This window comes from Maniola hyperantus, chromosome 18 (genome assembly GCF_902806685.2).
Source record: "Maniola hyperantus chromosome 18, iAphHyp1.2, whole genome shotgun sequence".
Lineage (NCBI taxonomy): Eukaryota > Metazoa > Arthropoda > Insecta > Lepidoptera > Nymphalidae > Maniola > Maniola hyperantus.
Window position 1 is genome coordinate 9308989 of NC_048553.1, and position 23887 is coordinate 9332875.

Genomic DNA, 23887 nt, shown 5'->3' on the forward strand with positions numbered 1-23887 from the left:
TTTATGGCCCACTGAATACAGATCTCACTTCCAAGCAAAACAGCCTAAAACTGTGCTAAAAATTCATGATTTTGATCATCATCATCATTAACCGATAGACATCCACTATATATATGGCTGGATATAGGTCTCTTGCAGGGACTTCCACACGCCAAGGTCTTGCGCCGCCTGAATCCAGCGGCTACCTGTGACTCGTCTGATGTCGTTTATCAACCTAGTGAGGATCTTCCAACGCAGCGTCTTCAGCATCGTCTATCGGTTGATGATGATATCTACATATATATATACCCATTTTAATTATTATCAAGCAGGTAAGGTATTTGTTTTTTCAAGGTATCATGGTATTTGTTTTTTATTATCAAGATGTGCAAGGTAATAGAGAAAGATACATTTCCACTGGAGAGTACTTAAAGAACAGTTACCTACTTAATTGGAATGTAATTAAAGCATTCCATTCAGTCAAGTTTTAATTGACACATATCACTTATCCGATAACCATAGATGAATAAACATTTGATCCACTGTAAGACCAATTAATTTTCACTTTCCCAATTACAGTTAAATACCTACTGAAGACTATTTAAACAGTCCTACTATAGTTTTATTTGTAAGTTTGTATGTATTGTAACATTCAGAACTAATAATCTAATAGGGTCTTGGACTGTAGTAATAAAATTAAGCAGTAGTTTATGGGGCTTGAATTCATTATTACAGTTTGATTAAATATCCATACTATTTTAGATGTGAAAGTGTCGTGTCACCTTTTCACAGCACATCTGCTAAAAGTGATTTTGATGAAATTTGGTACAGAGATAGCTTATATCCCAGAGATGGGCAGACAGATATAGGATGCTTTTTGCCAAAGAAAATCAAAGAGTTCTCTCGGGAAGTCTTTGATTTTCTGTGGTAAGCAGTAGAAAAACGTAAACCCATAGGCATTCGCTGGAATTAGCTGGTATTATTTTAATAAAATAAATGTTTTACCTCTTGTCTCTTGTAAGTCCTTGTTCAGTCTTTCATTAGCTATTTTGAGTGTTGATATCTGATCCAATAGGCAAGCCAGCAAGCGACTGCCCACCTGACTCCCAGACAAGCCCGAACCAGATTCTGAACCTGAATCTACTTCTCCATTGGCAGGCCTTGCAACATCTGGCAAACCTCTCACACAAGGGTCACTGAATCTTCGAGCATTGCTTGCGGAGTTGGCGTCTTCTTTGTCATTTTGCATGTCACTGTTAGAGTTCGTGTCACCCATCGACGTAACTATCGGCGGGAGACTAGTGAAGTCCTGACTGTCCGTGAAGTTCTTTGGCTGCAGGTAATTATTTTGGCTCATAGAGGGGGCGTCTGCGGGCGTACTAGATACCTCCTCGGCTTTGTTCTCACTCCGCCGTCGAGGCCGCGGCCTTTGCACTTGTATTCCCTTATTTTCATTCTGCACGAAACGATACTCCGAATAAGGAGGTGGAACCATCGGATTGTAATACGTAGGCATCGAAGGCAATGATAGAGGCTCAGAACTGTACATACTGTATTTATAAGGGTCGAAACCCGGGGCAAACTGTGAACCACCCGGCCAGTTCGTCGTGGGACTCATAAATGTGTCGTATATTTCAGAACTCGGTGTCGACTCTTGTATGTGGTTCATTGTTCTGTTGAGCCATTTCGATAAGTAGGACCCTCGGCTACCGCGCGACTTTTTTCGCTTTCCACCGGAACCGTTGTTATTTGATGGCAATTTGCCATTCGCTTGTTTTGGTGTCGAAGCCATGAAGATGTAGAAATATGACAACTTACAGACGAATGTTCCACCGAACTCTCATCACAGCGAATTATTTTATTTATAAAAGATTAATACAAAAGTACAACACCCAATAATAGTGTATAGTTTGCATAAATTAATTTATTTTCCTCACACAGTTCACTACACCACCGATCATCCACCGAATCGTTTACTATGAATGACATATGTCAATGTCAATTAACAACTGTGAGTTGTGACTTTTCAAATTTCAAATTGCCACTAATATTTAGCCATAGAGTAAAGTACGTCAACCATAGTCAACCAAGGTCAGGGACAGTGGATTCTCTGGATTCAAATCTCTAAACGTGAAACAGTCATTATTCTGAGCGTGAAACCAACTAAAAAGCAAGTTTAGATAGATCTTTAAAATAAAAGAATCTAATAATTTATCAAACTGAATAATTATTAAATAATTAAAAATATTTAAAAATAAAACTTGACTCATTCGCTGAGACGCCGTCTTGTGATATCCTTGTTACACATTATAACTTAGTTACGAAGCTCATTGGTAGATGGCGTCACTGATTTAAAAATTGAAAATAATCAGCGTTCATGAAAAAATTAATTCCAATCCCAGTACAGGAATTTATAAAGCATCTATCGCGTCCTTCAATTCTGCGACAGGCATCCTGTGTGGGCTGTCATGTCAGTAACTTTTGGTTCTCTGGAGGACTGAACCCTTATGTTCACCAAGGCAAGGATGCAACATTACAACTGGGCGATTTAGTTCATCTGGGTGACGAGACTTAATGTCAGTGTCCAAATAACTCGTAAATGTAGTAGGTACGCGACAGGTCGAGATGGCAGTCAGGGTATGAGGTTCCCCGCACCATCCCACACTGGGCTGTGCGGGACGTCTCCACCCCGATTGCCATCTCGACCTGTCGCGTACTAGTTAGCTTACGGTACGCAAGTTGTTTACTGATTACACCACCCATGTTGTCCTACATGGATCAGAAACCATTTTTGATAAAATTTTAATGAGACCAACTGTTTCGATGTGTCAAGGCTCAAGGTGCAAACAACTAATAACCTATCGCATCACGATTAATTTACCTACAGTTGGCGTCAAATAAAAGCAACGGCGAACCCCTTACCCTTTAAAAACCTGGGCCGTGGACGATATTGTATCGATCAATTTGGTGGTACAGTGACGCGCGACGGCGTGGGTCTTGTTCCGCCGCGCTATTGATAGCCCTAGGGGCCTACATCAGTCAACCTTTCGCTTCCCGCATTGTAGGAAAGTACAGGATCCATCTGCACAGACACATCCCCTCTTAGGGCGCCTGTCCACTAAAGCGGAGCGGAGCAGACTTATTATTATTATTATTGATAGATGACGTATTAATTTTATTATTGGAATCTGATTGGTCTGCCGAACTCAACTCCGCTCCACGTGGCTCAAGTGGACAGGCACCCTTAATCTCTCATCCATGTACTGTCAACTATAGTTTATATAATGTACCGATTATTTCCGGCTGGCAGCTGCCAAATTTCCCTAATTATAATTCGACGTCGAAATAAAACAACAGTAAATAATTATACACAGAATTTTAATCTCCAAATACATAAAATAATCTGATTTATTATGTATTTACAACATACAATTTCATCCAAATAAAGAATTATTGATATTATAAAATCGAAGAAAAATATATAATTAATGTATTTTCAAATATTAAGATCAGAAGATATAGACGTATTCTATGGCACAGCGACTCATTCAAGACTCGAAAATATTTTTATAGAAAAGAAAAGTGGCAGTAGGTATGCTTTTTTAAAAATTAAAAACAAATAAATTGAAATAACTATAAAATCGACTTAAATAAGTGAACATGTTATGTTAACTTTTACTACTTAATTAGGTATGATGCATTTATGCGGTATAAGTCCTGCAAATTACTAATGCGTGTGGCCGCCATTTTAGTGACGTCAGCACTAGACTGCAGTTTCGAGCAACCTGTGCATTTTTTTTGCCGATGGTCTATTTTTATTTCGGCTGAGGTCAAAATGACGTCATTTCGATGTTAATGAGACATGGTTCCAGCGCAATAGCAATTTGCGGAACGTATACTCCAATATTTTATAGACCGCCATTTATTGTCCAGATTAAAAATAAAATTGTCTCAAATCTTGTACACTATCTATGGTCTGTGCATGACCTTGCATAGACCCGAGACTACAAATAGTTCCTTCGATTTAAAAGCACAGTCTCACTAGGCGTAGTGTTTGCCTGAGGTATCATCCAAATAATTTTCTGTCAGCAAGCAATGCGACGTAGGTATAATTAGTGTCTAGCATTTATTTTTTACGTCAAATAAACTTAGTGTACAAGAACTGACACTAATATAACTACATAATTAAATCCAACTAATATGAATAAAATTAACTTTTACGAGTACCTAAGTAAATAAACTATCGAGATTTTAATAAAAACAATTGCATTTACTTAATGACTTTAATGTCATTCTTGTGTTACGACTTAAGAGTCGACATACATTGTACTTAAAGTGTACATGAGATAAACTATAATGTTATTTTCGATAAGGGTGCGTTTCCATTGAAGATGAGCGGAGTGGAGACGTGTTTTTGACCAACCAGGTTATTACTAGACGACACGATTATTTTATCACATCGACTCTCAATAATAATATTTTTAGAAGAAAACACGTCTCCGCTCCGCTCTACTCCAATGGAAACGCACCCTTAGTCACATATTTTTATGTTAGTGACCCCATAGGAGACACATCGATACGTTATTATAGGCCTACTTTAAATTGTATGGGCATCAGGCCGATTATTATAAATCGTAGATTCCTAGGTCTTAATACTTACCTATTGTCTACCGATTAAGGGTCCTTGTCAACTGAAGCGAAGAGGAGCGGAGATACGTCAGACATGCTTGCTTCGACCAATCAAATTATTGAGAGATGACGCCGTAAAATTATGTGGTTAAAGAATTTTATTCTCAAAAGAAATCAGATATACAAATTTCACTTAATGAGAAATTATAGTAACGAAACTTAAACTAATTTTATCTTTCGGCACAGCGCGGTGGCAAGCAACAACACGATCGTAAAAATAGCGGGTAGTATAATGTATGGCAATGCTCATACACTTTGCCGGCAGGGCCGGACTCAGATATTTATAATAACAAAATTTTTCAGTTTCTTTTTGAAAATGTTTATCTTACTAATATTTTTAATTTCTGTAGGTATTTTATTAAACATTTGTGCTCCTTCAAAAGTTATATTCTTTTTACCGTAATTAGTGCGTGAACCTTTTAGAGAGATGTTATCAACGTTACGTAAAAGTCGGCCTCCCAGTTCCCTTTTAGTTTTAAATGATAATTTTGAATGTATTGTCTTTGATATAATTTTTTTAATTAATATGCATGTATTATAGTAATACATTTGTAGGATATTCATTAATTTAGTTTCCGCATAAATAATTTTTGTAGGGGTAAGGAAGTCATAATTATAAAGAATTTTTATTATTTTATTTTGGATTATTTGTAGACAATTTAAATTAGTTTTAGCCGCACTGCCCCAAATTTCTATCAAATAATCAAGATGAGGTTTTACGAGTGAGTTGTAAATGTTTATCCGAACCTTTTGTGGAAGACATCGAACTATACCATATAGTGATCCTAGAAGAGATGACAGTGTTGATTTTACTTTACTTATGTGCGGTTTCCAAGTTAACTGGCTGTCAATCGTTAAACCAAGGTATTTTTCTTGGGTAGATTGTTTAATTTTAAAATTATTTATTGTAAGTGGAATGTGTACCGGGACTTTTTTGTTTTTTGCTTTAAAAATAACATAGCTCGTTTTTGATGTATTGACAGTTAGTAGGTTGTATTGAAACCAGTCATGTAAGGTGTTGAGATCCTCTTGTGCTAATTTTATTAAGTCATCGATTGAGCGTCCATAGTAGAATATACATGTATCGTCAGCATATAGACTTACTTCTCCATGTAAAGATAAATCACTAATATCATTGACATATATTAAAAATAACAGAGGCCCTAGTATAGAGCCCTGAGGAACTCCGCAAGTAATTGGCTGAGCATCACTTTGATAATTGCCAATTTTTACAATTTGGAACCGATTTGTTAGGTAAGACTCAATTGTTTTGTACGTAGAGCCCGTAATTCCTATGTTTACAAGTTTTTTTAATAAGACTGAGTGACTTACGGTGTCAAACGCTTTCTTTAAGTCTATAAATATACCAAGAGCAATATTTTTTGAGTCTATGTTCGATTTAATTTTGGTCACGAGATCTATTGTAGCTGATAAAGTATTTGACTTTGGACGAAATCCGTACTGCCGTTCGAAAATAAAATTTAGTTTTTTATATCTAGTTTTTTAGTTAGTTATTATCACTAAATAATCTGTCATTTATCAATAAATCATCTGATTGATAGCTCCTCTCCGCTTCGGTCTGCTTAAATGGACAGGCACCCTAAGGTTAGGGACAAATCTAGCAGGATATCATACTGCGCAATCTCTTGGCGGAAATATTCTTGCCCGAAACCGAGCCGAGTTGGCGATAGAGGTTTATCGATATGGCTATTACTTAGTAGAAGATATCTACTACAAGTAAGCACATTATTTGTCTTTGTTTTCAAAACAACTATCCGTTTACCGCTTAATGCAGCCTTACGGCGGTTACGCACTCGTCCGATCCGAGTCCGAGAAAATACGTTTTTGTTTTGTATGTAGCTTATGAGTTATGATATATGTCGTAGATAATCGCTGGTATTCTCACGGATGACGGATAGAACTCGGATGACGGAAGTGCAGTGCGTAATCGCCGTTAAAAAAAGAAGAATTTTTCTTCTTTCTTTCTCTTCTTTCATTTTTGGCGTATTTTACTATAGAGGTACCGCTTGACTGAGACGGCTCGTGGCATAAGGTGCGGGGGGTTAGGGGAGGATTACAGTGACATTGAGAGCCTTCACCATTTTTACGTCAACTGTCACTATCTCGCAACCGGCGCCCTTCCTCACGAGCCGTCTCAGCGAAAAGATATACCTAAAAGCCCTATATCCCATTGAATTTCTCATAACTCAACCATTCTCTTATTTCTAGCTGAGTATATAGATTTTGATCTTAATTTACAATAAAATAAACTAGGATAGGTATACGCCACCTAAAATCCTCACAATTATACAACTTTCAATTACTTATAACATTTCAATAATCTTAACGCATAATATAATTAATCAATTAATCAAGCAAAGCTATTTAATTCATTATTGATTTTCAAATATAATTTAACATTGAATAATGTATGGGCTTGAATTTTTCTTGACGAAAAAGAAGTAAACATAATTATATAGTTAATTGCAACTAATTGGGCCCAAACATGGGTTTCCATCGATCTCGATTCTAACATCACTTACACTTAAGTTACACCCATACCTATATTTTAAAATATTTACTAATAATAATATGTATAATGTATATATTATACTTGTATACTGTAAAACCACGCTAAGTCACATCATTGTATCACCGAGGATTCCACTCGAAAATATAAAAATCGATACGTTTATGTCTTACTACACTAACAAGTCTGGCTCCACATTTGTATCCCTTTAATGTATCGATCTCCGTCAAAAAAGTTCGACACGTACGTATCATGATAGTTAGACGTTTCTTTCTTCTGTGCACATCCTACCTTAGGGCAGTTACGCACTCATCCGATCCGAATCCGTAAAAATACGTTCCGAAGTAGTCATCATAGAACTACTCGTATTTGTAGGTAGCTTAAACACTAGCTTCGACTTCCGTCGTGTCCTCCGAGTTCTCTTCGTCATCTTTGAGAATATCTCGGATGTGCCTCGGATTCAAATCGGACATAATATGAAGAAGATATGTCAAAGATGTCCACTGAATAGCTTGGATTTGGATCCGAGATCGGATTAGTGCGTAAGCGATATCCTAATTCGGTCCGAGTTTTTTATATTCTCATTTTCACGGAATCGGCTCGGATGAGTGCGTAACCGCACTTATTCATCACGTTTCCTGATTCATGAAACACGGCAAGTCATCTTGACGAAGATAATAATGATACTTCAAAATGATACACACGTGTATCCAGTCTAATACTTATAAATACATTATAATTCTATAAAATTCATTAAAAAAGTTAACATCGTCTATTTTAAAAACAATAAATTTGTCGTCTGCGTTGCGCTCATAAAACACGTTGGCTTGAAAAGGTAACTATGAGAACTTTGCGTGGAATCTTTTTAGACTGTTGTTTAATCTTTCGAATCTGCATTGGTTTGAATGATTTCTTCTTGGACAGAAATATCTCAACGATTTAATTAAAATATTTCTAGATCAGCGACTATTGGCATGTTTGTGTGAAGTCGTGAATAACGTGAAAAATTGTTTATGTTATCAGATACAGAAACGCTTTCAAAAGATAAACTAAGACAGTATTCAAACCTCCCACAATCATCCAACGGAAACGAGAAATCACTCTCCAATCACTCATCCATCCGAAATGCTTAAACTAATTTAACGTCATCAAATGCAGTGAGCAAGTCACTTGTGCCTTGCAACATGTCAGAGTCAGGCCAAAAGTCTGTTGAAGCGAGGGGCATGTTGGTGTCGAGGAGCATGTCCGATTGGAGCGGAAACCCGGGACTTGTTTGCATTTTATTATTCAGATATGGATCGTAGCCCCTCATAACGCCAGACGGCGAAAGAAGCTTATTATTTGGGCTGTACATGTAACTTCCAGCGGGCGATAAGGATTGAGGAGTGGAATATGGGCTTAGCACGCGATCTTTTTGGGCCGGACTCATAGCGGGGCTGTAATTTGGAGTGTTAGGGCTCGAGGGTAGAGAATACATTGGACTGCCCACGTTCAAGGTTAGTGGAGACATTGGACTCGTGCGTATCATTGGAGGGTTAGGTGCTGTTGTATTGGCACGCATCAGCGGTTCATTTGGCCCCGATCGTATGATGTTTATAACCGGAACCGGAAGGTTTTTATTAACGGGACTCTGCGGTGACGTTCTTGGTGTGTTCAGGGACATTTGATAGTTGGAGCGAAGTTGCTGGCGAATCTGCTGCTTCGCTTGCGGGTGTATGTCCTGTAACACACATAAAATAAATGTTAGTATCGTTGTCGAATTCGCACAACCCTGAAATGAAATGGTTAATTAAGAGACGGCGAACGATGCACATTGACATGGCTATTTGCAGAGATGCGTTAAGGATAATGAAGTATTTCGCTTTAACCCTGAAGTCTGGCTTACTGAGACAATGTCAGTAATTATTTTGTATTCATTTGCATACATACTTTGGTAAACTAAAAGGTATAGAATAAAATATAACTGAGACTAATTTTTACAATCTGTATAATATTCATACATAAAAATGAATGTATCTTTGTTTGTTGTTACGCTTTCCTATACCACTCATTCGATTGCTGTGTAACTTTGTACAGTTGTTGCTGAGACTTGTGACATTCCGGCAATTAATTAAGTATAGTACGCGACAGGTCAACATGGCAATCGGGGAGGGAACGCCCCGCAGACCCGCACAGCCCCCGTGCTAATCCGATGCGGGCAAGCACGGGTGACGACCATCATTTTCATTTGCAATCTCGAACTATCGCGGACTATAGTAAGTATAGAGTAAAACAAAATCACGATACACTTTTATCTATGTAGTCTACCTATTCACTTATAACTTATTTTCCATATACCTAGACTTTAATGAGGTTTATATCATCAACTCCGTCTCAAACCATTTAACGCGAGGAAGATAACCGCAGGTTCTAATAAATATAAATTCAAGATTAGGTACCCATGCGAAGCCGACTCGAGTCAGCTAATTAGTTCAGTATAAAATCATCTCCAATGTGAATTTATTAGAATTCAGTCAAATAAACGAAAAGTAAATAATTTCAGTTTCAATTCAAACGACCCAATAATGCTCGTACAAATATCAGCGTTTTATTTTACTATGCGCTTCGCCACATTTCCTGGGAGTTATTAAAATAATTAAATCAATAGACAATAGATATTAAATAAATATCCACTTCGCGACACAAATACGCGATATTTTATTTAAAAACCCCTATAAAAACGTATATTATGAATACGCTCATTTACCATTACTATAGTAGTATTTTAGTATTCTATCGACCTAGGTAGATACTTTGCGATTCTAGTCAGTAGTTATTCTGATAACTCTATTATTCTGTTTAAAATGTTTATAGTCTGATGATTTTTTTCTTGCGATAAAGTATAATGTATAGAAGAGAACGCCCCGCGCAGCACAGGATGACGTGCAGGTCTCACGCAGGAGTTAATTGTAGGTAGGTTATATTAAGTTGTTAAAGGTTCGTACGCACCTGAGCGGCGCGGCGCGGCGCTTCAGTCCGACTGCAGAACGCGTCACCTCAGGCCGCTCGACGGTGCCTACCGCACTACAACTTCAGTACGCGGCACCTCGCGTCACTTGCGCGTCACTTTTATACCCGTTCGCGTACGAGCGCGAAGCGCCGCGCCGCGCCGCTGGGTATGTCGCACTAGCGTCACTGCACTGCGCGTCGCTTCGCTGCGCTTCAAAATATTCTCTCCAACCGTGCCGCGCGGCAACGCGCGGTGAAGCGCTGTGCAGCGCCGCTCTAGTGCGATATGCGCCATACAAAATGATAGAAATGATATTTTGAAGCTCTGTGCCGCGACGTGCAGCTCGCTGAAGCGCCGCGCCGCGCCGCTCAGGTGCGTACGAACCTTTAGTCTGCAATTGCTTACGGTATCTCGCTGAATATATTCAATTATATTTTGCCGCAAGGAGAAAGTGTTGACACCCACTTGGGTACCATTTGCGCGTAACTTGCAAAGTTTATCTCGGTTAGGTTCTTAATTAATGTTTGGTAAGTCGCTGACCTCCGTAAGATATGTATCGTGGAGTTGTAGAGGTCTGAATAAATCCCCTTGTTGAGTCTTTGACATTCACTAGCGCAATAAAAGTTACGAAAAACTAGTTCTGTTTTTATAAGGCGTTTCAATAAAAAAATTGTCTCGTATTCATTGACTTCTATATTAGTTCGTATGGACAGGGCTATTGAACAAACAAAACGGCACCGACTCAGTGGTGCTTTAGCACCAATGCAACCTCAGTGACGTCTGGATTTCAAACGGGTCGTTCATTAGTATCTAAGAGGTGGCGCTGATTTATTTGGTTCCAAAACCGTGAAAAATTTTGTTCGCTTGGGCATATCTTGTCGTTTATATCGATGCTCGTATTCATATTGGTACGTATCGTCTAAGATAAGTATATTGAATATTATTTTAGACTGACTTTCTACCAGGGATGTGTGCATACTGTGTAGCGAGGGATGTGTATGAAACCCAAAAGTTACTAGCGTATAATATTAATAATAGTACCTTACAGCACAGAAGATATAATAGTACAGAATAGGAAAGAAGAGTTTGAGAACTCTCAGACATGCAGGTTTCCTCACGATGTTTTCCTTCACCGTTAAAGCGAGTGATGATTAGTTGTTTTAAAAATGCACATAACTCCGAAAAGTTAGTGGTGCGTGCCTGGGATCGAACCCCCGACGTCCGATTAGAAGGCGGACGTCCTAACCACTAGGCTATCACAGCTTAACTAAATGGGTGACTGAATTTAATTTAAGATTAAGAGTGGGGTCTTACTTAAGTAATTTAATAGCAACTTTAATGTCGTTTACTTTCCCTCCGTGCTTCGGTTGGTTGTGTTCGGAGAGCAAATTAAGCCGTTTCGGGCCCGGTTGTTATCACGAACATCTGATAATAATCCTTGACCTTAAGTGGAAATTATTTGAAACCTGTTATCTTTAACCGGTCGAGAGTTCATCAGATGGCAATACTTATGTGTGTATAAAAACCGATAACCTGTCAAATATAATATTGCATATATATATCTATATTATATAAAAATAAATGTTTGTCTGTTCGTTATCGATGTGTTCGCGCATCGTTCATTGATTTAGATTAAACTTTGTACAGTTGCTGCCGGCACTACCGTGACTATTATTATGATACCAACCGCAATTTTCGTATTGTCTCTTTTCGATAAGAAGGGCTGGTACGAACCAGTGGTAGACTCGGTGACGGTCGAAAAGCACTTGAATAAAAATCTTTCTATTTCTGTTTCTGATACTTACGTATATATCATCAACGCAAGTACAAACTACAAAGTTTTGAGTAATTGAATATCACTTGCTTTAACGGTTAAGGATACCTTCTTTAGAGTTCGCCATAATGTTCTCAAAGGTGTGTGAAGTCTGCCAATCCGCACTTGTCCAGCGCGGTAGGCTATGGTCAAAACCCTTCTCACTCTGAGGAGACCCGTGCTCTGTAGTGAGCCGGCGATGGATTAATCATGATGACCATCAACGTATGGTTGCACTGCAACGCATGTCAGGTATAAGCAGTGGCGTGCACAGAGTTTGAAGCCAGGGTAGGCATTAGTTAGGCAGGAACCTGTTTACTGGCAGGTCATAATGAAAAATATGCATTAAGCTACAACTGGGGTAAGCAGTGCATTTATGCCTTTATGACCTCACGCCACTGGCTATAAGCCAGTTCAAATAACAATGGAGCCATGATTAAATACGGGTAGCGCATACTATTATCTACTAGTCTACTTCGAAGAAGATATAAATTAACTAACTAACTAACGACGGTAAATTAACTAACGACATCCCTTTGGTGTATCAAAAGAGCTCGTTAAAGCATAGAAAAGCATATTTTGGATATTATTATAGCAATCGATTTTAATGATCAAATTCTATATTATGGCTCATGAAAGTCGATCAATTCATTCATTTCGTTGATTTCGCTCTAATTATGGTCTATTAGGGTACCTACCTACCAGGATTAATTAACAGACCGACCTTCGACGAATTAAAAGATCTAGTGTGCGTATTTACAAAATAATACAGGCATCGATTCTGATGTTTTTCTCCAAACTAAATTTAGAGTAGGCTGCATCTTTTTCTTTTAATATTTTCTAAAAAAGGACGGAACGTGAATTTTTCACTTAGGTAGACTAAATTTTAGTGCACGCTACAAATTTAAATATTGCCTCGCGATTGGCAACTAAAGTCACGAAGTTTGAGACTTATTGGAACTGAAATATAGTTGCTGATATTTATAATTCTCTTGTGAGTGAGTACACTATACTTTGGTCATTTTTATTGATTCCCTTTGGAAATCGCTTTAATCAGCGTGATATGCAGTGACATCATCATTACGATGTGTGTAAATATTGTCTTATCAAACAATTCATACATTCGTCCAGTCTAGAACTAGTAATACAAGGAAAACTCGATTTAAAATTCTATAGCTACCGGCACTAAAACGTTCTCTTATATTTTTAGGGTTCCGTACCTCAAAAGGAAAAACAGAACCCTTATAGGATCACTTTGTTGTCTGTCTGTCTGTCAAGAAACCTACAGGGTACTTACCGTTGACCTAGAATCATGAAATTTGGCAGGTAGGTATAGATCTTATAGCTGACATTTGGGGAAAAATCTGAAAACCGTGAATTTAGGCTTAGATCACACAAAAAAAATTAAATTGTGGTCATGAACTAATAATTAGTATTTTCAACTTTCGAAGTGAGTGACTGTATCAAGTGGGGTATCATATGAAAGGTCTTCACCTGTACATACTAAAACAGATTTTTATTTATTTTTATGCATCATAGTTTTTGAATTATCGTGCAAAATGTCGAAAAAATACGACTGTAGTACGGAACCCTCATTGCGCGAGCCAGACTCGCACTTGGCCGGTTTTTACTAATACGAATGAGTACATTGCTATTGCAAGCTTAGCATTAATCTAAATATGTAAAAGGATTAACTGACTGACTGATTTATCAACGCACAGCTCAAACTACTGAACGGATTGAGCTGAAATTTGACATGCAGATAGCTATTATGACGCAGGCACCCGCTAAGAAAGGATTTTTGAATATTCAATCCCTAGGGGGGTGACATAGGGGTTTTAAATTTGTGTAGTCCACGCGGACGAAGTCACGAGCATAAGCTAGTTTAAAATAAAATTTTCGGCTTTCAAGTTCTTATCTTTTTGCAAAACTCCAACCGAAACCGCGAAGGAAACGCTTTCGGAAGGAGAAAATTAGAACAATACCTAGTCAGAAAATTTCATTTAGTGTAGTCTAAAAGATTATTTATTTCATTGTCTTTTTTTATTTATCTTTCTTCTTTATATTTAATTTCACGATTAAAGCTGAATACTTCATTAGGAACCAGGATGGGGGCGTTGGTAGGGTAAATAAAATCAATGTGCACCATTTCACCAATGTTCTCATATTTTTAATATCGAACATTTTGATCGTTTGAATTTAGGCTATGTCTTCAAAGAAAAATACATCGTCCATCTTAGACTATAAATTTGAATAACAACGATACGATTTCTACATACATAAATACGTTTTTTAAACATTATCATGTGTATATTTATTAAAAATCCATTGACATTTATTAAAAAGCACATATGGGTAATTTATTCGAGTATTTTGTAGCTGCTTAAATATTTTTCAACGATAAAGTAAAAATTCAACGCACTAGTAGTAATAAAAAAATACTAAACATTTCGATCGTTAAGAATACATACTGTGTACACATTGAACAAAATTCTCAAAAACACAATTATACTTCGTCTTCTAAATTGTACTTTGTTTGATTTGGCAGTGACAACAGTAAATCAGTACCCTTATATATAAATGCGAAAGTGTGTTTGTTGGTTTGCCCCTTCAATCACGTCGCAAAGGAGCAACGGATTGATGTTATTTTTGCATAGGTATAGTCAAAGACCTGGAGAGTGACATAGGCTTTATTCCGGAAAACCAAAGAGTTCCCACGGGATTGTGTAAAACCTAAATCCACGCGGACGAAGTCGCGGGCCTGAGCTAGGTTTAAATATCTAGCAAACCGTGTCTACAGACTGTCTAAACACTACCGTTTTTTTCTAATAAACTCTGAATAAATTTACACAACGACCGGTATACTTACTACAATATTTAAACCGCCGCTAGCAGTCTTATCTATTTTTAACATAAAAAATAACAAGAGAAAGATAACTTTCTATGCGTAACCTAACTACAACGAATAAATAGCGATGATCATCGAAAATGGATAATTCTAATTAAATAGGTTAATCTAATAGAAACATAAGACTGGAGTGCGCGGCGTACACTTCGCGAACTACAACTTAGTACACCTAGAAATAGTTCAATAGTTCATAACCACATCGATATGCGCACGTTAAACTTAGCACTAGAATTCACTAAAACGATTGCTTAGAATTATTTTTGTGTAACGTGAGGTGTGCACTACACCTACATAAATAAAACATCAAGTCTAAGGCTGAAATCTGCAGAGCGCACTTTGACTTAAAACACTGGTTAAACGAGACAGCGTTATACAGCGGGCATAAATCTATCTCGATTTTAACTGAAATTGATGTCTGAGCAAAGTCAAAGTACGCTCTATAGATTTCAGCCTGAATGCTTCAGACTGTGAGCCCGCGGAAGATTACCTAACCTATAAACGAGTCCTCGTCAGCAAGCGTCAACACCCTACTTCGACAATTTGATTGTCTCAATTCTGGCTGTATTTATTTTTACTGATTTTTTTTATTGTCATAGGACTTTCATTTAAAAGAAATGTACTTAGTTATTTAAAAGTATAAACGGCAGTAATATCACAAGTATTGACGGCACTGGTAAGAAATTCGTATTCGATCCAGAATGTTCTGTGGGGAGGGCACCGGTTGATTGCTATGACGCAATTCTCTACCGATCACTGGACGTGCAATATCACAGTTATCACTTAAGACAATCCAAGATTTTTTAGGCTTTCGCTTTTTGGCGGGGCCGGCACTGCACCATGCATATATAGCCGGCGTCCACATCACAGCCGCTCACCAGGAGGTTCATGAGGACACTTGAGGACGGCGTCCGCGCAGTCGGTGCCGCCGGGGATGGACTACGCTTCACACGTTTTGCAGTCGACTCCTCTTCCTGCTTCATCACCCTCTTTACACCCGTGTCCCACGAAGATACGCTTCTGCTCGGAATCAGACCTTAAAAAAGATATCACAAATTAGAAATCTCAAAACGATGTAAAAATCAATACAGTATCAATAATTGTTTTATTAGTTTCTTACCTGGATCTGAATATATATTTGTTATAATGTCCTGTGGAGGCGGCCCGGTCGGAGGCGCTGCCAGTAAACGCTGGAGTGCTGGTGCTGAAGTTTGCACCTCTGACGGCTGTGGTTTTGCTTGGCTAACACTATCCGGAAGAACCCCCCACATAACTGCGGGTTCCAACAGTGGAAGCTCATCGGTGGTAGGGATAAATGGTGAATTTCCATCGTCAATGTCATTATCTGACCGGTTGTCGAATGCATCTAATGAAAGTTCTGTCAAAAGTGACGACTGTTCACACGATGACTCGGTTTCCTGAAAATAAAAATATCATTGAAATACTGATAAAAATGAGAAATAATGTAACATAATAAATAAAATACAAAATAAAGGAACACACCTGTGGTTCAGGTGAGGACAGTAAGGAATCAGCAATCAAAGAATCTACAGGAGATCCATTTGCCAGATCATCGCCGAGCAGGCTACAATAGTTATCGTTCAGCATAAAATCGTCGAACATATCAAAAGGACTGTTGTTCTCGAGTGAAATGCAGGCATCACCAGCCGTAGGTGCTAAATGTGTCAGATCTTCCGGCTCGTCTTTAAGCACTGAAAAAAGAATAATTTAAAGAGAAATTCTCGTCTTAGCAGTTTAATGAAATAAAGCAAGCAACGGATACCTAAGCTTTTGCAGTTCGAGTGCGACTCACTTGTAAGTCCCTCGTTTTGAGAAAACATGAGAAATCCTTTGTTCATTTCTTTCTTTCTGGGAACAAATATTTGTTCTGTGACAGGTATAGGACGCTCCTCCTCTGGGGCAACTATGCCCACTATAGCGCCGTTAGCTGGAGGTTCGGTGCTCACACGGATTAGTGGGGCGGGTGCCACCACCGGCTTCAGATCCGCGTGGTGCACTTGGTGTGCAGCAAACACCTCATCTTTGCACTCGATACCGCTGTAACCAAACAACGAGAACATAGCACCTAGTCGCTCATAAATATAATTTCCAAACACATGGTCTACCGTTGCAGTCGTGAATAGTGATATGCAAAGTGAAGTTCTTGTAGTGTTAATTATGTTTGCAAAGATGCGAATGCTAATAGAAAAACATAAGTAGAGTCGTAAGTCGTAACTATCGGTGCAGCTATGTTAGATATGTGAAGACGCGTCTCTAATAAGGCAACAATATCACAAGGCCGGTCTTCATCTAGAACAGAATAAAGGCAATAACAAATGTTATCGTATTCACATGTCAGAGGGAATATCTTATCAATAATAAATAATCCGAGGAATTACACAGTTAAATGGAACTAAACGCCTGTCAACGAATACATACCAGCTAAGAAAGAGAAAGTAATGGAACTGAGCCTCCCAAGAGCTGAATCTTTAGTTAACGTCGTAAACAAGACAAATGATAGCTATAAATTTCGATTAGTCGGTGCCAAGGGAAAAATTACATGCTCACGTATACCTACTAAGCTGTTCCAATATTTCAATAGCAATACATGAAGATGAAACTAGAATGGACTCGCGCTGATAATAGGTAAATTGGTAATATATAGGATAGGTATATATAGGATAATAGGTAACTTGAATCATAGGTATACTTTATAGCCACAGTTTAAGACTCGTATCATAAGGAACAGTAAACGTGTAAACTGTGACGCAGCCAGTGGTGATTTGAATAAATCTATAACATACCGCTCCACATAAACTTATACAGTAAATAACAAAGTACAGGATTAATTAAGAAAAGTCAAGCGAGTCGCTCAAGATAACCCACGGATCGTCCCTCAGGGGTACATTTGCGTCAATACGATTTAAAAACGTAACTACAAATCTAAAGATAATAATGTTGTTGACAGTTAACTAGGGTTCAAGTTTTCATTAACCCAATGGATTAATTATAACTTTACTAACGGAATTATTTCCTTGATCATAGATAACTCATTACGTAAGCAACAGTGTATCAGTTATAATATTTCTTATTATAGAATCATAAATTAGCATATTTCCTTGGTTGGAGATCTGAATTTCTGAAGTTTAGAAACTTTTTTCAGATGCTTAACTGCCCGTAAACAAGCTGTTAAATAACTCCCAAGACCTAAAAAAGAAGATTCACGGATAAGTTAGCCGATTGTAAAGAACTCCTATTATATAGAGAGTTAAAAATAATTTACATGGAGCAAAACAACAGGTATCAAGAAGTTCTAAGCGGAAGTCGGCACCAATTGCCAGTTTTTAACTAATTCTCATGACGTAACAGCAATCGTTGCCAAAAAGCCGATTCATCCTAAGGCAGACAATAAATCGTAAGAGGGTGTGTTTTGATCGTTGCATTTACGCCGTATTTCGAAAGTGAATTTGTTAGAGGAGGATAGTAAAACGGGACGCTGGAAAGTTCGAAGGAGATGTACAGACGGTAGTAAGTCCGACCTTGCCTCTCACCCCCTACTCAAATCCTCCATGTTTTCTTTGAAGCGGCCATTCACCAGGATGGTAGTGAAACTTGGTGCGCGCGCAGAACACCACGCGGCTATCCAGTATCGATTACCGGCAAGATTGTGATCCGACGTTCTGTCTCACCGGCCTATAGAGAAATGCCACTTCGTCTGCCTTTGCCTCATAAAAACAGAACTACTACCAAAAATACTTTAGTTTGTTATTTATGATGTTGACTTCTAAGTTCTGTTGAAACTCTATATAACTCTAAATATTATTATTATAAAAAGAAAAGCTGACTGACTGACTGATCTATCAACGCACAACTCAAACCAATAGACGGATCTGGCTGAAATTTGGCATGCAGATAGCTATTATGACGTAGACATCCGCTAAAAAAGGATTTTTGAATATACAACCCCTAACGGGGTAAAATATGGATTTGAAATCTGTGTAGTCCACGCGGACGAAGTCGCGGGAATAAGCTAGTAAACGATAAAAGTTGAACTAGCAGAAGTTTAAGAAACAATGACAAATAAAAAAATTAAGAAACTTGAAGGACCTAAACAAGAGCAAAGCAGCTGTTATGCACCTGACCTTGGCCGTGATTCCGTGAACGGGCAGCGCAATTCAACAATTATATCTACACGGTCGAGGGCATCTGTTTGACGTCACCTCATTATGTCAAAATTTGTTACTAAAGACGCTATGTTACATTCAAAGTTTGCGAATTGCGATCTGGTAATATTACCCTGAATTTAACAGTTGTCCTGTACAAGTAAAAATCTATACTTTTGAAGCTCGCGTGACGTCAAGTATAATTAAAAAAATTATTTATTAAAATTAGTTATTTCATCATTAAATATTGTCACTCACAGTTACTGAACAGTTTTTAAGCACCACAAAAAACTTATTACATTATTTATTACGAGATTTAGCTTATTGTCTAATAAGCAAATGCTTCTTCGACCATAACTTTTAATTCCTATGGCTTCACGGTACTTAACTTCATTGCATTCAAGACATTGACACAAAACATTGTTTTCGTAAGTTATCAAAAACACATTTTGCGATAACCAATTTGGTAATTGAATTTATCGTTACGATGATAATATAGGAGATTATGGTAATCTCAGATTCTTATCAAAGGACTTATTTCACCGGTACGAAAACTACGAATAGCGCTAAAGCATTCGTGGCGTACAACGCTATCACAACAAAAATATTTGGGCATCAACTCAAGGTCGCACTGATAAGATTTACCATTACATCGAAGACGAATCTGATCACATAAACTTACTAGAAATGCAAATTTGATTAAAATACATAAATATTTTGATTGATATAAAAGTGCATAATGTAAATATTGAAATAAATAAAAATGAGGTAATATGTTAAACAGGACTCAATTAGTAGTGAATGCACTTGTTAATTTAAATTATGGAAGTTAAAGAAGAAAGGGTTTCATGTAACTACGTAAACTGTGCCGTGTTTCAAATATTTTTATTTAATTAATCTAATATTATCGTACCAAGAATTATTTGTTTCATTTATGTACTTGTTGGAAAGGATTTTAAACAGCATTTTAATATTTTCGTAGTAAGATTTACTTAATTACATAAATTTATCAAATAATTGTTCTATTTTTTCTATACAAGTCTAAATTGGAACTTCGCGTTCATAACTACCTACTTTCCTATCTTCAATGAAGTAAAATTTATATTGACCGCTTAAACTATCCGTACCATAATTTATATTTCTCCATTCCCCAGTTTATATTTAAAGAGGATAATCATTTTCCAGCGATTAATTTAACTACAGTCATGAGTCGATTGAATGCAAATGTCTTCCTCGTCTTAATGTATGAATCTAGCAGCCTATTTCCCACAGATTGAATTCAATTTGATTTGAGTGATTAGAGTCCAAGAATCGGTCTGCGAGTGGTGTGGCCGGTGGCGGTGCAAACGGCGCGGGAGTCAAGGCCGGCGCGGTGGCGCGGTTATGTAATGGATGCCTGAGGACAGCGGGGGACGCAGGCACGCTAATATTAGCACATCTCAAAAACAAGACAACACAACCAGCTCAGTGCACAAGGTAACTGCACAGATGTAACTCGTCCCAATATCCGCGGGCATCATGAATCATGATACCATAAATCTTGCCAGTTTAGCCACTACAGATATCTTCAACTTTAAATTTTATCAGAATTGCACTGTTAGTATTGCAAATAATTATAAACAATTAGCCATTATACTAATTATCATGTGCAGTACGCATCGGCATGCAAATTTAACAGGTCGGTATGATAAATCGAGGAAAATAATGCAGACACTGCTTGTGTTTTCGAACAAACATTTGCAGCGCTAAAATTATTTTGAAGTTCAGGAAATTCCATTCTGTATGATCGCGAATTTTAACTTAATTCGTCTACTACCTACATTAGTTATTATGTTGTTGTTATTGACACTAACGACACATTCACGTATCACTATTCACTGTCACAAATATATTCCACTGATTCTTACCATTGTGCGAAAAGTTGAAATCTTCACGAATAAATAAAAAGGGACGGCGAGAACTGTGCGTGTGACGTACGACTACGGAGGTTGCGAAGCGAACAGCTGATCGAGATCGTGAGTTTTAGTGACTGGGCCGGCAGGGTGGCCGCATAGGGTGTACGCTTGGTATGGAGTCCGTAACGCGAATGATACGCGCGGCGATCGCCGGCGACGGCGCACTCGAGAGACTCGTGGTCGTGACGCGACAAACCTAAACACACATTGCACACTCCGACGACGTAACCCGATGATAAATTTTCGAGGGTTGCCGCTTCGTTCATTCGGCAGCCACGCGGGAGATAAGAGTTTGCGATCCGCCGGCGGATCCACTACGATCACGGACAGGTTGAGCAGACATCATCACCCACCGAGTGATAGTCACATGGTTTTATGGCGGGTTGTTATTGTAGTGGGCAGATAAGCGCTGCAACTATTTACCGTAACGGCCTCGATAATTGCTGATGAAGCCATTACTCTGATAGTAATTTTATACTTAGCAACAACGATATTTTTATTTTTAATACCTACACATATGTTACGTGTAGGTAAATGGTGGAATAAATGAATCTATTTCTGTAACAGCGACTCCTGGAAGGGTCGATGAACGTTTAAAATTAGCGAGTTGCGAGCGAAACTTAAAAATAAAAGAAAATTTACCTATATACTTTGAAGAATATTGAGGAATATAAAAATAAATCTACTAGGTACTTTCAATAACTGTCACCAGTTAAACAAAGTATTTTATACGTTATTTTTTTTAATGTTTTGATGTACGAATACGATGTTTTGATGAGACTGGCCCAATTATGGCCAAACAATTTTTTTTTACAAAGTTCTATCTAGCACGGCACGGTAGGATAAGAGACGTCTAAAGGATTTTGAGTCGTCTCGAGCTAGTCTGAGGAAGCAGGATCATTTGTATACTTGCCGTGGCAGAACATGAACATCACAATTTTTATGCCGACCAGGTGTTTGCTGCATCGGGATGGAGTTTGTATAGTAGTGTTTAAAATGTATATTTGTTGTGAAAAAAAGGAAGTTGATTTTTTTTTTCGGCATACATCTAGCTATTACGACGTAGACATCCGCTACGAAAGGATTTTTGAAAATACAATCCCTAAGGGGTAAAACAGAGGTTTGAAATTTGTGTGATCCACGCGCTCGAAGTTGAGGACACAAGATAGTAATACATACTATAAAACGTTTAAGTATCCAGTTGGTATGAGGGTTGAGGTATGCTTGGTAAGCTTTATAAATTATTAGAAGTGACATAAAAGTTACTCCTTATCAAAACATAGTTAATCACTCTTACATACGAGTACTCACTATCTACATGTTGATAAAACAAATGCCAACCACAAAAAAAACCGGCCAAGTGCGAGCCAGACTCGTGCACCGAGGGTTCCGTACTACAGTTGTATTTTTCGACATTTTGCACGATAAATCAAAAACTATCTCTATATATAAAAATGAATCGCTGAATGTGTTGCTGATCGCAAATCTCGAGAACAGCTGAATCGATTTCGCTAATTCTTTTTTATAATATTCCTTGCAGTACGAGGATGGGGAACCCTAAAAAAGGTCGGAAAAGGTTTCACTGATATTCATAGATAAACTACATCACTGGCACTGGTACAAATACATCGTTATCAATCCATCAAGTAGGTATAGACTGGTCATACGATATTTCTAGATAGAGGCATAGAGCCGTTGTTCCACAATTCAGCCGCGAAATGCGATCCGGCGCGCTAATGGACTCTGCTGTACTCACTCAGGCTGGAAACGAATCTAGACCTTGTCAGCTTGATTTACAACGTCGCTACAATAGAGCTATTGGCTAAAAATAATGAGTTTTAAATATCCGCTAGAAACTACAAAATACTCAACACCAATAAATTTACTCAGGTTTTTAGGGTTCCATACCTCAAAAGGAAAAACGGAACAATTATAGGATCACTTTGTTGTCTGTCGGTCTGTCAAGAAACCTACAGGGTACTTTCCCGTTGACCTAGAATCATGAAATTTGGCAGGTAGGTAGGTCTTATAGCAGACATTCGGGGAAAAATCTGAAAACTGCGAATTTGTGGTTACATCACACAAAAAAAAAAATTGTTGTCATGAACTATTAATTAGCATTTTCAATTTTCGAAGTAAGATAACTATATCAAGTGGGGTATCATATGAAAGGTCTTCAGCTGTGCATTCTAAAACAGATTTTTATTTATTTTTATGCATCATAGTTTTTGAATTATCGTGCAAAATGTCGAAAAAATACGACTGTAGTATGGAACCCTCGTTGCGCGAGCCTGACTCGCACTTGACCGGTTTTTCAAGTGATTAATGATCCACGGCAGAAGTTTACGAAAATAACAGCAAAAACATTCCTACAGCCATTGACAAATCTAAGGGCACTGCGTGGAAAGTTCAAGGTACAGGTTTTTCAAGGAATATTTTTTGATATCGTCCCAAAAATTCCGATAGACGACTAAGTACGTATTGAATCCAATATGCTGAATCTTGTTGATGTTGCTTAGATATTAGAATATCAAGAAAACACAATTTCTTTAAAGGTATATTCATAAGATATAGTAATACTAGCTGATGCCCGCGACTTCGTACGCGTGGATTTAGGTTTTTAAAAATCCCGTGGGAACTCATCAATTTTCCCGGATGAAAAGTAGCCTATGTCCTTCCCCGGGATATATAAGCTAACTCTGTATCTAATTTCATCAAAATCGGTTGAACGGTTGGGCCGTGAAAAGCTAGCAGACAGACTGACAGACCGACACACTTTCGCATTTATAATATTAGTATGGAAATATGGATTAAAAACTCACATAACTAAACGTAGATCCCAAATCTTTAAAATTCAATATCAC

The 23887-nt window shown here is 37.9% G+C and overlaps 2 protein-coding genes across 8 annotated transcripts in view; both read right to left on the reverse strand.

Moving 5' to 3' along the window:
- Positions 1-1941, reverse strand: part of LOC117990692 (uncharacterized) — a 34078-nt gene extending 32137 nt beyond the window's left edge. For both annotated transcript variants that reach the window (XM_034978166.2, XM_034978167.2), the window contains exon 1: positions 985-1941. In XM_034978166.2, coding sequence (XP_034834057.1) covers positions 985-1771 — 787 coding nt within the window. In that variant the 5' untranslated portion in view covers positions 1772-1941. The remainder of the gene's footprint in view (positions 1-984) is intronic.
- Positions 1942-8118: 6177 nt separating this feature from the next.
- Positions 8119-23887, reverse strand: part of LOC117990690 (hypoxia-inducible factor 1-alpha-like) — a 111630-nt gene continuing 95861 nt past the window's right edge. For 4 of the 6 annotated variants that reach the window (XM_034978163.2, XM_034978160.2, XM_034978162.2 and 1 more), the window contains 5 exons: positions 16689-16963; positions 16409-16617; positions 16026-16323; positions 15784-15941; positions 8119-8918 (listed from right to left, as the gene is read on the reverse strand). In XM_034978163.2, coding sequence (XP_034834054.1) covers positions 8328-8918; positions 15784-15941; positions 16026-16323; positions 16409-16617; positions 16689-16963 — 1531 coding nt within the window. In that variant the 3' untranslated portion in view covers positions 8119-8327. The remainder of the gene's footprint in view (positions 8919-15783; positions 15942-16025; positions 16324-16408; positions 16618-16688; positions 16964-23887) is intronic. The other 2 variants (XM_034978161.2, XM_069504518.1) reach the window with 1 other exon arrangement.